The following is a 17,642-nucleotide window of genomic DNA, read 5'->3' as shown; positions in this document are numbered from 1 at the left end:
AATGATGCAAAAGTATTACAGGATTTACTAAATGATGCAAAAGATTTATGACTCATTAATTCTGTGGAGGCTGAGTCAGGAAATGATGAATAAAAACCATGCAAACAACATTAAAAACTGTGTATATTTAATTTATTTGGTTATAGTTAAGCAATATCACTATCGGGAATGCTGAATAAATATTAAAATAGAGTTAGTGTGTGTACATACTGTTGTTCTCATGTTGATTTAATTGATTCTACTACTCTCATTTGTAAGTCGCTTTGGATAAAAGCGTCTGCTAAATGACTAAATGTAAATGTATGTATGTATGTATGTATATATATATATATATATATATATATATATATATATATATATAACAGCCTACAGACACTATATTTCTATATACAATATAGAAATATTATAAATATTCATAGGCTATATTTAGGATGTATTTATATATTTATTTATTTTATTATATTATATATTAACACACACTATGGGTGAATTCAGATTGATTGGGACACTTTAATAAACCTGATAAACCTGAATTCACCCTATAGGTCTATTTTTAGTACCACTGTAGTACAATGTCTTACAGTGTTTTAAGGAAATTTAATTTACTACGGTATTTTGACAGAAACTATGGTCACCATAGTAATTTTTTTTTCAGGGTAATGAAAGGTTTACTGTTTCCCTTGACCTGCGCGTTATTGTGTTCCGGTCCTTTCTCAATCATGTTACTATAGTGATTTTCTGTCAGGATGCGAGCGCGCCAGGAGGAGTGTCGCTCCGCGCGGAAGGCAGGAAGCGGCGCGTGGGCAGTGTCACCGCCTGCGTCACACGCCAGGAGGGAGTTTTCCACTGACGAAAAGACTGCGCTGCTCAGCCGTCTGCTTCAGACAAGAGGAACAGCTTCAGCTGCTGCTTCAGTACGCCGAGCGCACAATAGCCACACGAACAGAACGGGATCTATACACGGATAAACGCTCGATCGAGTCACTTGGATTATTACCGCTTCATCTTTCTCTATATTGTGATATACTAATGCTGATCGGACACCTTATTGGTGAGTAGCGGAGATCCGCGCTGTTATACACTGCACTTGTAATGTGTCTAATAGGCAAACCTCGGTGCTGGAGTCCAGCCAGATAGTTTCAATGTTCTTTTGTCGGCCACAGTAACCCGATAAAATCTGTTGTGTAACTATTTCAAGTAGCTAAAGCAGAGGAAATTGTTGTGTGCTGCCGTGACAGAGAAAAAAAAAAAAAAAAACTAACTAAACTTTACATTTATTTACCATTGTCTGGCGTTTTCAGTGTTAATGAATGAAACGTTTTATTTCACTAATAAACTCTTTATTATTTTAACCCTGGTGCTTAAGTGTAGGTTAAGTGTGTATTGTTCGGAGTAAATATAAGCGTTTTGTCTGTCAGATTTTAAATGGCTGTGGTTGATGGGTTTGATTTAAAAGATAATTCTCGTAAGCAGCTGTTGGCGGTTCTGATCGGATCCATTGGCAGAATTCCAGCATAGTGGACCGTATGTGTGTGTATCCGATAAGCCGTAATTGCTGGTTTGGATGTGTTCATGTGTTGAGTGCATTCCCCGTTCACGTTTATAGTGCTGGTGTGTCTTCTGAAGCGCGAGCGACTCCTTAAGGTGCCACACCGCATCATTTCAATAGTCTGCCTGCAGATCTGCGCTCAGCCTCACATGCACTTCCAGTCCTCAGTGACGTCACCGGGGGTGCATGCGAGGCTGAATGCAGGTCTGAGGGAGACCTCACTTGATCCGATCCAAACTGTATCTATTTATATATATATATATATATATATATATATATATATATATATATATATATATATATATATATATATATATATATATAATAAATAGTATTAAAAAAAATATATGATTGCTGTGATTGACATCAGTCAATCACGAGGGGAGGGTCATCAAGAGAAAGGAGGCAACAATCACTGACACCTTGCGCGCGGCATGATTGGAATAACTGACGTGAAAATGCAACTTGATGTTCTCATTTCACACGGGTTTGTTAGTTTCCGACTTTGTTACATGCATATTCACTATATTCTTTTGTGAGATACGTTTTACTGTCCCTGTCGGTAAGCAGGTTGAATGTTTGAGATGGGAAGTTGTTGCATTCACTTGAGCGTGTATGTAAACTTTAGTTAAAGCATCTCGGTATATTGTGAAAATCCCAGCGCATAAGCACTTGTTATTACCTTTTTTGTGACTGTTTGGTAAGTTTGAGGGTGTTTGTGCTGCGCGTGCTGCTATGTTGAGCGAGTCGCGCTCTCTCGCGTGACCTCACTCGGGTTGTTTGTGGGATCAATTAATATGGCAGCCGGTTTTTTTGTTTGTTTGTTTGTTTATATATCGCCTACATGATCGTGTTTATTCCTAAATTGACCTAAGTGCGGTTTTTTAATTGTTTTTATGTCTTTTAAAATGTGTTTGTCACTCTCACTGGTCACGAGTGAGTTGTTTTCTGTGAAAAAACAATGATGTTTTGAATTGGAGTACACTATAAACTTATCAAATAAGACCCATACGAGATAAGCATTATTTAGTTTACATACTTCTGGGTTGATAAGGTACGAACTTACATGTTGTGAAATCAGCCCTTACTAGTGATTCACTTAATTGGTGACATGTCTGGGTTGTTTCCTTCCCTCTTTTCATGTGAGTTCTCACGTGTCTCATTTAAACCAGTCATACTTTTTTTTTAACCAAGATGATGTCGGTATTATTAGCGTGTCATCTTGTTTATTAGGCTCTCTTGGTGTGTGGCTTTTGTGCCCTGGTATTGGGGGAGGTGGAGGTCCTGATGTCTCAAAAACAGAGAAGCAGAGGGATCCCATCTGTTTTGTCACTCTCAAGCATTCCTCCCAGCTTGTGAGGTACCAGTGAGCGCCCCAGACATGAGCTGCTGACCCCTGAGCTCCCCCACCCTAGACACACACACATACTCTCCCTTGAGAGTCATAAGAGACTGGTAAAGATGGTTACTATTTGTTTAGTCACCATTAAGTTATTCATGCTGATGACTTCTCAAGGAAGCTACACTTTGCACACTCTGCTGGAAGTTTGCATTTCGGATATTGATGCAAATTGTTCTGTGTGTAATGGAAATATCTCCTTACAGTTCAGGCAATTTCCTGAACGGTCATATTTTCCACTCGTTGACTTGAACCGTGAGGAACAATTCGCTCAGAACTGTTAAATAACCTTTAAGAGGGTGTTTTGAGATGTTTATTATTTTTTTTATACCTCTTAATAATCTAAGTGAGGGATTTTCAGTGTTTTAGATGCCACGGACCCCCAAATATGATCATAAACGTGAAGGAACCCATTCTAAAATTGAAAAGCAGCTAGATATTTTCTTGTATAAAGACTGTGAAAAATTATATTTATTTATTAATAATCTTACATTAGATTTTTTTTCTATGCACACTATACTGTGCTATTAGATGTATTTAAATCTATTATGTATTTTAATAAATTAAAAAAAATACTTTTTTTTTAATTTTTTTTTATAAAAGTTTATTATTACTTAATTTTTTTCTCTAAGCTTATCTACGTACCCCAGTATGAAAACCGACTAATTCAGAATTGTCTTTTTTGTATTCCTTTAGATTCTAAATGTCACTTTGGATATCGGTAAAATAAACTTATCTGCGGTAAGTTATATGCAATGTTAGGTACAACTTATATGTGTTGTTTGATAAATCTTGTTTTGTCTGCATATTTCAAATTTGGAAATTCATAGTAGAAGAGGCAGCTATGCTTAACAGATCTGTGAAACACATCTTCATCTCCACCATAATAACATAATCTTTGATGACTCGTGAAGCCCCGTCAGGTGTTTTAATAGATGTTTCTGTCTGAGGTGATTCCTCTTGGGCAATAGTGGTCTGGACTACACCGACACATCTGGGATAGATAGACCATTACAGAATGTGTCGCCGTGCCAGAGGAGAATTCCTGTGGGCTGGAGACATCGCATTATTTATTTGTTTAAAGTTCTCGCCCGCTACACTCGTCCCACATCAGTGCACACTCCTATTTGGGATGAATGTGTACTCTGCATGGGTTGAATCTCAGGAACAGAATGTCTCTGGCGTAGTTGAACATCTAGAGTGATGATCGGAACAGCACACAGCTCCCTCCTCCCCCCCCTTGACTGCAGTTCTTAGGAGCCGACCAGCAGGGGGAGTGTTTTCTTTTATTCTGGTGGAATTGTGGAATCTGGATTTGATTCCAATTATCTTGCAAGTGCTTTTACACCATCTTTAGCAGCCAGGTTTCATAGCCACACTTTTGTGTATTTTTAGATCATTTAGTTGAGGTACATGGTACTCATTACATTATCTTGGATGGAAGCTGTGAGCTGGAGGGGCAAAGTCAATCAGCCGACCTCATCTCTTACATAAGATGAGGTCGGGATTCCAATGTTTGCAGTTAACACAGGCTGCTCCATGGTGTCGGCTGCTTTTACGCTTTTTGGTGAGTTAAAGAATTTTTAATGAAGCTTTTGTGTTCCCGCCGACAGCAGATAAAGATCCAGTTTCAGCAATCTGCTGCTTTTGTGGCCGTTCTTGAGATTTATATCTGCCGTCCTTAGTGACTACAGTATTGTGAATTCCTCATCCGTGCACTGCCTTTATTGGAATGACAGACTTGCATAATTTATGCACCAGTGCGAACGTCTCACCTGCTCAGAGAGTCTGGGATACCTCGCTGGTGACAGCTTCTGCCTGGATGTGAAATCCAGACCTGCTCTATGGCGGATTTATGGGTAGATGGTGTGTTTTGACTGCTCATATTTTATTTGTGAGATTTCTTGCTCGTATTTCTAGTCGTTGCTGATGTTGGAGCGCAACAGGACAAGCTCCAGATTGACCTACGGCTGAGCCCCCCCCCCCACACTCCCCCTCTCTTGTTCCTGGGATTAGCTCGTCGTCATTGTTTCTGCCCGTTAAGCAAGATTAACAAATCAATGTGTCAGGTAGGCTGCAGTCAAGAGACAATGACCCACTTCTAACACCCAGGTTTTGCACTCTCCCCCCCCCCCTCTATCTCCATCTCTCCCGTGCCGTCCTCCCCCTCTCCTCACTGTCCAGAGTCCTTAATTAAAACTCCTCTGCTTGGTAGGCATGCATGCCGTCCTCAGGGAATTCTCTCTTTTTCTCTGTTAAATGAGGAGTAGCGATAATGGTTGAATGTGAAGGTAAACTCCGTGTCTGAGACACTGATAAGAACGAGGGTTTGATGAGCACCAGATACCGAGATCAGGTGGTTTCTTGTACAAAGCGTGAGTGGATTGCATCTAGAAATGTAACAGCCAATTTACTAGTCAAATGAGCAGATGAGGATGAATTCTTAGTAGTTTTGCAGTCTTCTCCACATGAGTGGTGAGAGTCAAGTGTCAAGTTCTCTCTCATTGTCTTCCGATATAGATATAAAAAGTTTTTCCTGCCAAGGACTGTGAGCTTGTCTGTGCAGAAAGCTTCTTGTTTTCAATCAAGGCGTAGTATGTAAGGGTTCACGCTCCCTGCGCTGGCTCTGTTTGCATGCAAATGAGGACAGATCTGGACACATACAGTTTGCAGTAAAAATAGATTATGTCTTTAGCCTGTACTGCCGTTTTTAGACAAGTCAGCTGTTTGCTGTGTCATTTGTCTGTTTAAAACCCGTGTCCGAGTATTAATGCGTGACACAAACTATTGCATAACTTTCCAACTGTTTGGCTTGCAGAGTTCCTCCAGTCAAGGTTCAAGTATTGTTTGCTTTCAGCTGGTGTTGCACGAGCAGATAAGTTCGACTCATGGAAGATATTGTAGGGTTAGACGCAGATAAGATTCACCTTGTGCTTTTTGGCAGCGACATTTGGCAGTCTAGGAGACACGGCTGAATGTGCAGACGGCAATGACGCGCCCTCGATGTCTGGCACATTTGCGACAGTGGCACTAATGTGTGAAATGCACATGCACAGAGAGAGAAAAAAGTTTAGCTTGTGAATAGAGCAACCTGTGGGAAAGTCTACATAATCTCTTCTGAAGATTATAGAGACTCGCCAATTATGTCATGCCAATTATGTCATGTTATGGCCAATAAAGATAAAGATAAATCGCAAGTGTTTAAAATTCTACACTAAAAATAAATCGCTTAACTAAAATCAATTTAAAACTACAAGTGAATTTAGGCATCAAATCATTATAATGTGTGAAAAATAAGCCTATATATTTTGCGATTTAATAAAGATTACTTTTAATAGCGTTAATTTTTTAGTTTTATTAAAGAATAACTTAAAATGAGAGAATTGAAAATAGTGGAAATTAGCATGCACAATTATATATTCGATTAAATATCAATATATATTGTAAATAAAATAAGTAAAAAGTCCATATAATAAAATGTATTAATATCTAATATTGGTTATATCGTGTATCCCAAGGGAAGATTAAACAACATTACTCAATTTATTGTTACACAAATCCATCTTATTGACTGCTAACACTGAAAGTCAGTTAATTAAATTGCTAAATTTGAACTCAAACAAAAAAGTATTTGTACACTTTGGTAATTGAAGTTGATTATTAGACAAATGGTAGACTACTATTGAGTCATATTGTGTTAGTCACACTCTATATGGCAGGGATGAATCAGTGTCAGTTTTTTGTCGATGACACATAGACCAACATCATGAGCTGTATAATCTGCCAGTCACGACCGTCTGTCACTTTTTCTCAGAAGTGCGAACAAGTCTTATTCTGAAGCACTTATTTACTGCTCATCACTTCTGGGGGAAAATGGCCCTGTTAGTGCGGTTAACATAGCCATTCATAAGTCAGTACTAGAATTATATCCTGTCACATCTTAAGTTTAATTTTTGTCGATTCGCTCTAGCAGCAGTGAAAACTTTTATCTCTAAATCAAACCTTTTCCTTCCTTCCCCACTTCCTTCCTTCCTTCGATTCTGCCTGTTTCAGCATTAATGTGTCTGAGCTGTGGAGTGTAGCGAGAGGCTGAGCCTGAGGTGAATTAGCTGGCTGGGGTTTATCTCCGGGCAGAGAAACAAATGAGTCCACAGCCACCAGTATCAAATGATGGTTTCGTGTAAACGCGGCTGCGCTGCACCGGCTCTGACCCTTAAAAGCTGATGGGCACCGGCTAGACTGTTCCTGCCAAAGGATTGATTGCTTTTATTGCCCAATAAGCAACCTCTCCACGGGAGCAGCGACAAATGCAGCCTAGACTTACATAAACATGTTTACTGTGCCAAGCTGTACACACATTTACTACAGAGTCTCATAAAATGCATTTAGCAGCTGTGTAAATTGTAATTGCTGCTACTGGCTCAGTGATGTGTGCTTTTTGAGTGGGGTAACCTAAATTTACCCTCCTCGCTAATGTGGCTATGTAATCAACCCCCGTCTTAATCAATGTATTTGTCTATGCGATTGGATTTGAAAGTGGGTGAAGGGTCTGGTAATTGTTGACTTGCACCGGAGGGACGTGATTGATTACTTCCTGTTTTCCACACCGCTCAGAGGATGCATAAAGCGTGGTCAGCTGCTTGTTTGGAGTATAATGCTCGTAGCCGGTGTTTAAAAACCTCACTGGACATTTAACTGCTATTAGGACAATAAGAATGCAACATCGCCAGTGCAATATTCATAGCCAAACAAATTAGCTGTTGGTCAAAGCCAGATTGCTTGGAAGTGAACTTTTCATTTTTGGCCCTTTGGCTACACTAACACTACTTGAAATTGCATCTTTTTCTACATGTTTTGGCCTTCCATCCATATTGAGATTCGCATTGTAGTGTGGACTGTGAAAATGGAGATTTTTCAAAACAATGATGTTTACGCAAGGGTCAGCGTACAGTGCGTGGCGTGAATTTCGTCAACAGAAGAGTATGCGCACCGCCAGATTTTTGTAACCAGGCATACTTGTACATACAGGTCACACATGCGCATTTAATTTTAATTAGTTTATCCACAAGGTGGCAACCGTGCCCTGGGGGCGTCGATTCACAAGGTAGTCGGGAGAAAAACTGCATAAACAGAACAGAACAGACCGGAACGCATGCAAGCTACAGCGACAATGGAGATATAGACGAGAGGTTGTGCGAAGAGGTTAAAAAGTACCCTAATTTGTACAAGAATACAAAGATGTTATGCGTTGTAACTCGTGGCGAGAGATTGCTCAAAACTGCGCATGCGTCGAATGCCTGTGTACGTGTACGAGTTAAATGAAGTATAATTTCCAAGACTGTGCGTTCGACTGTTAGTATAAATGTAAAAAAAAAAAAAAAATGACAACCCAATCACAACCCGAATGTGCTGGTATGTGATTTTCACTTTCAGTGTTGCAAAAGATAAATGTTACTTTGTACAATCTCCATTCTACATTTAACACTCCTATAATTCTTTTCCGTTTGTGCTTGTTTCCCACAGATCACCAAACGCTAGCGCCATGAGCGGGGTTCTCAAGAGGAAGTACGAGGAGGTGGAGGAGGACCCGTGCTACTCTTCGTCCTCCCCCTCCTCTCTCTCCTCCTCCGCCTACTCCGAATGGGACTCGGATGGTGAGAGCTGCTACTCCGACACCCTGGATTCAACCCCCAGCACCCCCAGCTCCCCAGCAACGTCCTTAAACAGTGAGTTTCCCTTTTGATCTAATCATTTATTCTCTCATTAGGGTGGATGGTCGGACTCCCATTTCCATTGCTATTTCCCATGCATAAGGTCTGCAAGGCTTATCTCAGCCATTCTGTGTCCTACCTGATAAGGTGTTATTGAGATACGGGGGGGGGTTGCAAGATTAATTGCATGGATGTAGCTAATTACACAGGATGTTTTGATGCATGCCACATTCACCAGGTCACCTCCTGCAGGCCGCTCATCCAGGTTGTTGGGGTGAGTCAGGGAAGGGAAAGCAAACAGTTGTGAGTTTCCCAGGATGGCAGGGCAGGGAGCCAGAGAGTGTGCCATGTGACGGAGACAGAATGAACGCAGAGCTTTGTCTGAGCACCGGGCATGAACCCAGCACAGGTGCTGAGAAAGACCGAAGGGGCGCGGAGCAGGAAGGCAGGGATGAAGAGAAGAGGAAGGGAAACGATATGGTTGTCTGCTTGTGTTTATGAAACAAAGTCCGAGAAGAGAGCGCACTCAGGTTAGACGGCATATTTAATTCGACCTGAATGAAAACTAAGCTGTAAGCGGCAGATGTATACTAGCATTCAAATGGACAGTAAGATTTTTGTCTTTTACATCAAGGCTGCAATTATTTGGTAAAAATACAGTAAAAACGGTAATAATGTGAAACATCGTTAATTTAAATATATTTTAAAATGTAATTTATTCCTGTGATGGAAAAGCTGTATTACTCCAGTCTTCAGTGTCACATGATCCTTCAGAAATCATTCTAATATGCTGATTTGGTGCGTTTAAACTGTAAACCGTGATACATTTTTTCAGCATGAGATGGAAATCTTCTATAACAATATGCATGTCTTTAACTGTCACTTTTGATCATTTTAATGTCCTTGCTGAAAAGTATTTTTCTCACAAAAACAAAAACTTACTGACCCTAAACTTTTGAACCGTAGTGTATGGTCTGTTCAGTAGCTTGCACATGTCTAATATATTCACAACTCATGTTTTCTGAAGTTTTTTTGGATGTTTTCTCAGAGTTGCATAATGATTGGCACCAACACACTTAACAGTACAAACCACTGAACACACTGTTTGTCTTTCCCTCACCACCTCGTTTTCATTTATCTAAAATAAAACATGCTGTCTACCCTGACTAACATCCATAGATTATCAATTTCCGCATATTAGATGAAGTCACTAGAATCTGACTCGTTGCATTACTGAGATGTCAAATCGGTGCTTGTTTACTCTAATTTATAAGATCACCAATACCAACTTGATAACACATAAAGCTGCTCTGTTTTTCAAACAACAACATGTCATTGTGTTTCTGAGATGGTGATGCCTATATATCAAGTTCATTTGAGACCCCTTATGAACTACTTTTAGGCTTGTCCATTAGATCTTTTTTGTTAGATGTTTTTCGCACAAGTTTCTAAAAGATGAGTGTGAGTTTGAGTTCCCACCATTGTAAGTCTAATATAAACCAGCTGTGGGGACAGTAAGACCCATCCCCTCCATTCCCTTCAGATAACAATCAGTGAGCTGGTGGCCTCAAGGGAAAATGAGCTTCTCTCTCACAGAGTTTAACTATTCAATATTAAATATTTTAGCACAAAGGATATGGAATTTACGATTAAAAATTTATGTTTCAAGAAGTCTTCACTTTGAAACACTGACTGATATATTTTTTTTTTTTTGACCGGTTGTTGGAATAATTAGCAAGTCTTCATATAAAGATGGAGTGTATTTTATTAAAGAGCAAGTGCCTTCACCACTTCCAGAAGCCTCAAACCTCCAGATCATCCAGCCGCTGGGTTGTGATTTTGGAATTTTTTTCTCCTCTTGCACACTTCAGTGCCAAAGGGAAATTCCTGAGTGGATTGTTTGTCAGACACGAGCGAAGAGGAATGCAGTTGTCTTTGCATGTGACTGGAACTGATCGAAAACTGTTAGCTGAACTGTTGCACATGTTGATTGGTGAAATATTATTTTTTTATTACATATTGTGTAGTATGGTGGAATGAGCTCTGGCATTTACAATGTGCTGATTTGCTATGTGTGGCCTGCCATCTAGTGGCGAAGTAGCGAACTCGCAACAATAACGTTAATGTGATCTTGATGTTTACACAAGAGACTCACCCACTCCAAGTCTTCCCATTGGGTTTGGCACACTTCCTACTCAAATACTCCCCAATGAGATACTAGGAACAAAACTTAAATTTTTTCCACCACTCTCTGACATGTGCTCCCAATTTTCCATTAAGAAATTCCAAGCATAAATTCCTGTGAATGTATTCGCCCGCTGTTTTCCACTTAATGTTTTCTTTTCAAGTCCCACCACAAGCTTTAACGTTTTATATTTATCCTCTTTCTTTCTCTTTTTCCAGCCACATCTATCCTGAAGAAAGCCAAGCGCACAAGGCGAGGCAACGTGCAGTTTGACCAGGTTACGGTCTTCTTCTTCCCTCGCTGCCAGGGCTTCACCAGCGTGCCCAGCCGGGGAGGTTGCACTCTTGGCATGGTGCAGAGGCACAGCGCCCAGCGCCGCTACACGCTGGCGGAGTTTGCCGTAGCACAGCGCCACCTTCGGCGAGAGAAACTCAAAAACCGAATGAGGGAAGAGAAACTGGAAGCTCTCAAGCTGAAGGTAGCGAATTTAATTTTCACACACTGAGGTCAAACAAGCTGTATTTAAATCAAAACATCATCATAATCATGTAAATATTCTTTTCATGTTGCAGCTTACCAAAAATGGTACCCAGGAGTCCGAAGAAGCAGAAAGGTTGACTGTCGATGACATCCCCGAGGATGAAATCGACCTCAGCGGTGTGAACTTGGATGACGGCTCCTTCCTGCATCCTTACCCATCTAAGAGAAGACTAGCCATCCTCAAAGCCGCTGGCGTGAAAAAAATCGATAAAGAGGAAAAGCGTCAACTGCACGAGCTGCGTACGTCGAGAGAAGACTGCGGATGTGACTGCCAGGGCTTCTGCGAGCCGGAGAGCTGCAGCTGTAGTTTGGCTGGGATCAAATGTCAGGTGAGCGACAGACTTCCTTCCTTGAGAACACAAGGTTATTGGTTATATTTACAGAAACCATTCCTGTAGCTCCAACTGTAGAGAATGCATACATACAATATCGTTTTATAATTTTTGGTTCAGAGTTTTTTTTTTTTACCGAAAACACTAAAATAAAAATGTATAAACTTAAATATATACATAAATATATACAATTATGTAACATTATGAATGTCTTTACATACATTTTTGTAACATTCTATTCATCAAATAGTCCTGAAAAAAAAAAAAAAAAAATTGTACTTCTGTATTAATTTCTTAATTCATTAATGTAATGTTTGCCGTCGTTACAGATGGACCACTCATCCTTTCCATGTGGCTGCACTAAAGACGGGTGTGGAAACACGCAGGGCCGCATCGAGTTCAACTCCAGCCGAGTTCAGACCCACTACATCCACACCATCATGAAGCTGGAGCTGGAGAAGCGTTTGGAGGAGCACACACCGGAGAGCGAGTCGCCGCCTGAGGATCAGCCAGACTGCAGTTCCCCGAGCCACCCAGCAGAGAGCAGCACCACGCCAGAGACGCCCACATTTCACTTCAGCTCGGAGCTAGTATCTGTGGGAGAGAACAGCTGTAGCAGCGACATGACAGATTCATCTAGTTCTTCAGGCCAGAGCGAGGACTCAGAATCGGCCGAAAATGCTCAGAGAGAGCAGTCGCCGCTAGACGTCGACGAAAACGGACTCTCGAGAATCCTCAGCTTTAGCGACACGGACAATGAGGACTGTTCTATCAGGAAGTGTAACAACAACAACAACCAGCAGAAAAAGAGCGAGTCAATGGGCTACGGCATCTTCAGCGCGGCGGATGACAAGTTCAGCACGTCGCAAACGGACAACAACCGCACGGCCATGTCTGAGCTCTTAGACGAGAACGCCAATCAAGGTATCGCTCTATTCCACAATGGCTCCGTCCCCCACACGCCCTCACCCTCCATCGATCACTCGGCCAGCTACATGGACCTGAGCCTGTCATCCGAGTCGGACCTGGAGTTCTTTGACGGCTTTCCCTGTCTGGGACCGAGCTCGCTCTACAACTCCCTGAAGGAGTACGAGCACGTGGACAATTTCTTTCAGTTCCAGTTGCCTACTTACCCCAGCCTTCCGCAGGCGGCCGACCCGGGCACTTGTCTCCTGGAGTCTCTGATCGGCTTGTCAGATTCTGTCCCAGAACCTCCGGCCACCTTCACGGACAATCAAATGCTAGAAGATGCCATGAAGCTGTCAGTGATGGAGTCTGTAAAAGTCTAATAGGGGCTCTTGTATGATCACTGTACAAATGAACTATGGGATTGTAAATGAATGCCATTTGTTTTGTTTTCTTCTTTACTTTATGAATGGAGACCCTCCATCCCAGGATATCAATATTTGCATTATCTGCCTTTAAGATGTTAGCAAAGCATTAAGTTATTATAACGATCTTTATTATCATTATTGCCATCGCAGTGGCAGCTAACATTTCAGTTCAAAAACGAGTCTGGCCGACTGATTTTTGAATATTTGTACATATGGCCAGGAAGGTGAAGAACTTCTCACCCACATTGGTGGTATTATCAACATTTACCATTATTATTATTATTATTATTATTGCTAAGGTTATTTATATGAATTGAGAAGGGGCACCAATGGGAGTCATAATGCTGATTATGTATCTCAGGGACTTTTTCTAGCTTTCAGAAGCAATGCATTTTGACCATCGCTGTTATTTGGCGTTTTTCTGAGAATTTCCACCTAAATAAACAGCATTCAGGCCTCTTTTGGAGGGGCTTCTGTCTCGGTCGCTTTTTCGACTTGAGATGGTGGTCTGTAGTTTTTTTTGCAAAGCTAGAGGAAGGATTCCTGTTCCACAAAACGGCTCCTTGGGATTTTCTAACGGTACACAAATCCCCCAGAGGCTCCTCAGTTAGCACTTTATCTGTGAAAAAATGAACCAATCAGAGAGCAGAGGGGCCAGTCTCACGCCTGCCCCGTTGTCTCTGAGTCTAAGATTGTTTTCATGCCATTTTATGGTGTTGGATCATCAGCACAAGGTGGAGAAAAGTGAGCGATTTCCTTTTAATTTATTCTACACGCCGCAGATATCGTGTAATATAACCACGATATCTGTTGACCATTATTTCGAATTGCTTTTATTTATTCTTACCGAGAATTATTTATTTTGTTTTGGGGTTTTTTTTTTTCTTTTCTTTTTTTCTCCGAATGCCAGCTGAATATTATCTGAGCCACACTGTGCTCTGGAGAAGTGGAAATAAAGCAGCTTGTTCACATTTCCCACCTACATTATCCTATGTGAAGCACATGTTTGTTTCAGCTGTTGAGGAAGGGCACCAACTGCAAAGTATTTAATAATCTATTCTATTACTATGAAGTAACACTTTCGGTTAAATTATTTCACGTTTAGCATTTCAGCATTAGGACTATTTATTCATGGTTTGGGCAATAAAGAGAACAATGTGTTTAACAAAAGAAAGGTTTAGTGTTTGTGCCTGTTAACACGAGGAGCCACTGTCTAATGAACTTATATATAACACACCTATTGATTAAAAATCAGAGTTTCCGGCCTGTAATGTGACCGCCGATAACGTTGCCTGTGATTATAGAGAATTAACATTTTGTAACTATGTAGATTTCAGAGAATTCTAATCTGTTTATTGACAAATTATTTTATTAAGAAATGAAATCCACGTTCTTCGAATATTGAAACATTTGTAATATATAAATAGAGCTAAATCTATGCTTGAAAAAAAACAATTATTCTGGACAGGCATAAAGTGGGTGTAACTACCTAAACGAATTTACCTAGCTCAATTTGATTTTACTCTGACTGGTTGGTTGAACCCAAATGACAACACGAATTGTGGGTATAAATTTAGTCAAACGTTTTGTTGATAAAAACCTGCATATATTATGCAACGTGTATTATATTATGCAAATTTGTGTTGCCCATATTGTTTCCACTTCACAGTGAAGACATTTAAGTTTGTATGTTTCTGAATGAGCTTTGAGGAAATGAATCGATGTACATATCTGACCATCTAGACTTCAGCTGTCGGCGTAGCCTTATTTGACCCGATAGGAGCATTTGCATGCAAGACCCATTCATTTGTCTCAGTACTACATGCGTTTAGAGCAAAAATGCACAATCAGAAATGTACTCGCTTTATTTTTGCCTTCATGTGCTGTTTAGGATGTGGGCGTGGCTTCACTCATTTGAGTCCAGCTTATTATTCCCTTGTAAAGATGTATCACCTCATCGCGATGAAATGGAAATGATTGGTATTTATTATAGTCATGATTGATGTATGTTTTGATCTCTGATGCTTTTCAAAGTGTTTCTTACTTCTGCCTTTTTGTTGTATATATTTTCTGCTTCAATGAAACTAAAGACAAAACCAAGCAGTTCTTTTATATTATATATTTTCACGCTTAACAGTTTAAAGCTATTCATTTCATTCAAGTCATTTGACAGTAGTTTGTCCATTCAAAATAAAAGTCCAGCTTTTTCTTACAACTGCTATTTTGTTTGTCTCGTCTTTTGTGCATGCAAGTTCATTGGTGAAAATACTCACTGTTTTTGCAGTATTTATAAATAAAAATATGAACACTGAAACCTATTATCATAAAAATATTTTATATTTCAAATAAGTTGAATAGATTCAGTTCTCAAAACAGACACCTGTTTTCTCACATATTCCAATTTTCTCAATTTCTTCAAAACTCTACACAAAAATACCCTAATTTTATAGCGGTTTAACCATGATCTCATTCATAAAACACATGATATAATAAACTGAAGCATCACAATGTGAACTCAAATAGCACACATATATCCATGAGTAAACATTAAGTAGCAAAACTGATGATACACCAATCAGAATCTCAGGATATCATATAAATAGGGCCACATATGATTATGTGCTTTAAAAAATGCATCCTAACTGGAGAGAGCTGAAAAAATCATCTACAAGGTTTTTATACTACTTACACATACAGTATTACAGTAACATACTTTATATGAGGGACATTTCACTATTCTATGTACAGTAAACTGTTCTACACCCTCAAACTCCTGATTGTCAAATTTATTTCTAGCCTATGAACTGAGAGCTGAGAACATATTTTGTCAGAAGACCAATAAACTGCTATAGTACTATACTGTAATGAAACTTGGCCAAAGGTGCAGAAGATGCTGAATTTATGTATTTATTTTTACTGTATTGTGTTGCATACCAAGTTCATATTCATTGAACTTTCTCTAGTGCTTTTCATCTACTGATAAGATCACTTTACAGTAGTGTAATGAAAATAGTTTTTTCCTAAAGCTCATTGTTGTATTTTACTATAACTGCACTCTTTCATTTATGTTGTATACTGTTTCCCAACCCTGTTTCTGGAGGCACACCAACACTGCACATTTTGCATGTCTCCTTTGTCTGACTCACCCATTTCAGGTCTTGGAGTCTCTACTAATGAGCTGATGTCTTGAATCAGGTGTGTTTGATTAGAGAGACATGCAAAATGTGCAGTGTTGGTGTGCTTCCAGGAACAGGGTTGGGAAACACTGCTGTAATCGACATTGAGCTGCAAAATCAATAGTGTTCACTGGGCAGGAAAGTAGTGTGTATTTGTTAGTTTTTTTTTTTTTTTTTTTTTGTCATCTGAGGCATAAGAGTGATTCTGATAAAAGAGAATATGTTTTGACTGAAATAGTTGAGTTTGACATGGAAGTATGAGGTTCGAACAAATTGGTGTGTAGTTACAAGACAAAGGAAATACTAACTTGATTGCAAGTTAGCAATCAAGGAAAACTCTAATCTTTTTTCATGTTCTTTTACTAGTACTAATATTTACTAATTAATTATTAACATCAATAGTTGTAGGCCTATGTTAAGTTTAATCATGGACCCAAATTAAATGGTTGGTTCACCCAAAAATTAAAAAACTGTCATCATTTACTCATGTAGGCTAACCCAGTAGAATACAGTTCTACAGATAAAGTAAATGGGTTTATTTGAATTTATTTGTTTGGCTCTAATCCATAACTTAAATGTGAATGAATTTTACATCTATATATTGATGTAAACTATGTGTGTGTGCGCCTTTAAGAACGCAATCATATCAAACGAGTTAAGCCCCGCCCTCACCTGAGTGGCTGTTCACGGAGAGAGAAGCTGAGAGATTACGGTAAACAAAGTAAGTTGTTTAATCAATTATCCATCGTTTTAAAACATCGAATTGTGCATAGGACCGTGTGTAATATACAAGAGTTAGGAACTGGTACTATTATTTTGTTTTGTAACTGAGTTTTCTGTGTATGTGTAACATCGCGGCCTTCATTCTTTAGCGGCACAGATCGCTATTACAGACTCAGGTTATTCTAAAAGATGATAGACACAAAGACTGAAGACACGCTTTATTTGCGGTTTGTTTACCTATGTGTGTGAGGACCACATAGCATTTATTATTCGTTCATAGTGGTTTATTCAGTGCACTAAAGGGTTAGTTCATCCAAAAATGAAAATTATGTTAATTACTCCCCCGTAAGACCTTCGTTCTTATGCTGTTTACGTTCAGCGCTTCCAGGTTCCACGCCCGGTCCCAAATGACAACCTAAAGGCAGGAACATACCAAGCCGACGGTCGGCAGACTACGGGTGTGTCTCAATCAGTTCCCTAGCTCCCGAGCTCGTGAATCAGTATATCATGTATACGAATTCGGGCACTGGTAAGGACAGTAAAAGATTCCGGTTCACTACACATTGGGACACTTATGACTCTATTTCCGGCGACGTGACAACGTCCTCATTGTACAACATCACTACTGGTATTTATGAACAACAACAGAGCTGATATTTTCTGACATTACTTGTAATGTTATTTAAAGTAACG

The 17,642-nt window shown here is 39.7% G+C and overlaps 1 protein-coding gene across 1 annotated transcript; it reads left to right on the top strand.

Annotated features, from left to right (window-relative positions):
• The first annotated feature begins 862 nt into the window (after positions 1–862).
• csrnp1b (cysteine-serine-rich nuclear protein 1b) lies at positions 863–15,263 on the top strand. Its single transcript, XM_067377412.1, has 5 exons — positions 863–1,051; positions 8,472–8,674; positions 11,063–11,322; positions 11,417–11,713; positions 12,046–15,263. The coding sequence occupies exons 2-5, from the start codon at positions 8,491–8,493 to the stop codon at positions 13,003–13,005; spliced, it is 1,701 nt and encodes a 566-aa protein (XP_067233513.1). The 5' UTR covers positions 863–1,051; positions 8,472–8,490; the 3' UTR covers positions 13,006–15,263.
• The last annotated feature ends 2,379 nt before the right edge of the window (positions 15,264–17,642 follow it).

The sequence above is a fragment of the Chanodichthys erythropterus genome, chromosome 23 (assembly GCF_024489055.1).
Source record: "Chanodichthys erythropterus isolate Z2021 chromosome 23, ASM2448905v1, whole genome shotgun sequence".
Taxonomy (NCBI): Eukaryota; Metazoa; Chordata; class Actinopteri; order Cypriniformes; family Xenocyprididae; genus Chanodichthys; species Chanodichthys erythropterus.
Note: the sequence above shows the minus strand (reverse complement) of the source record. Positions and strands in the feature narration are given on the sequence as shown.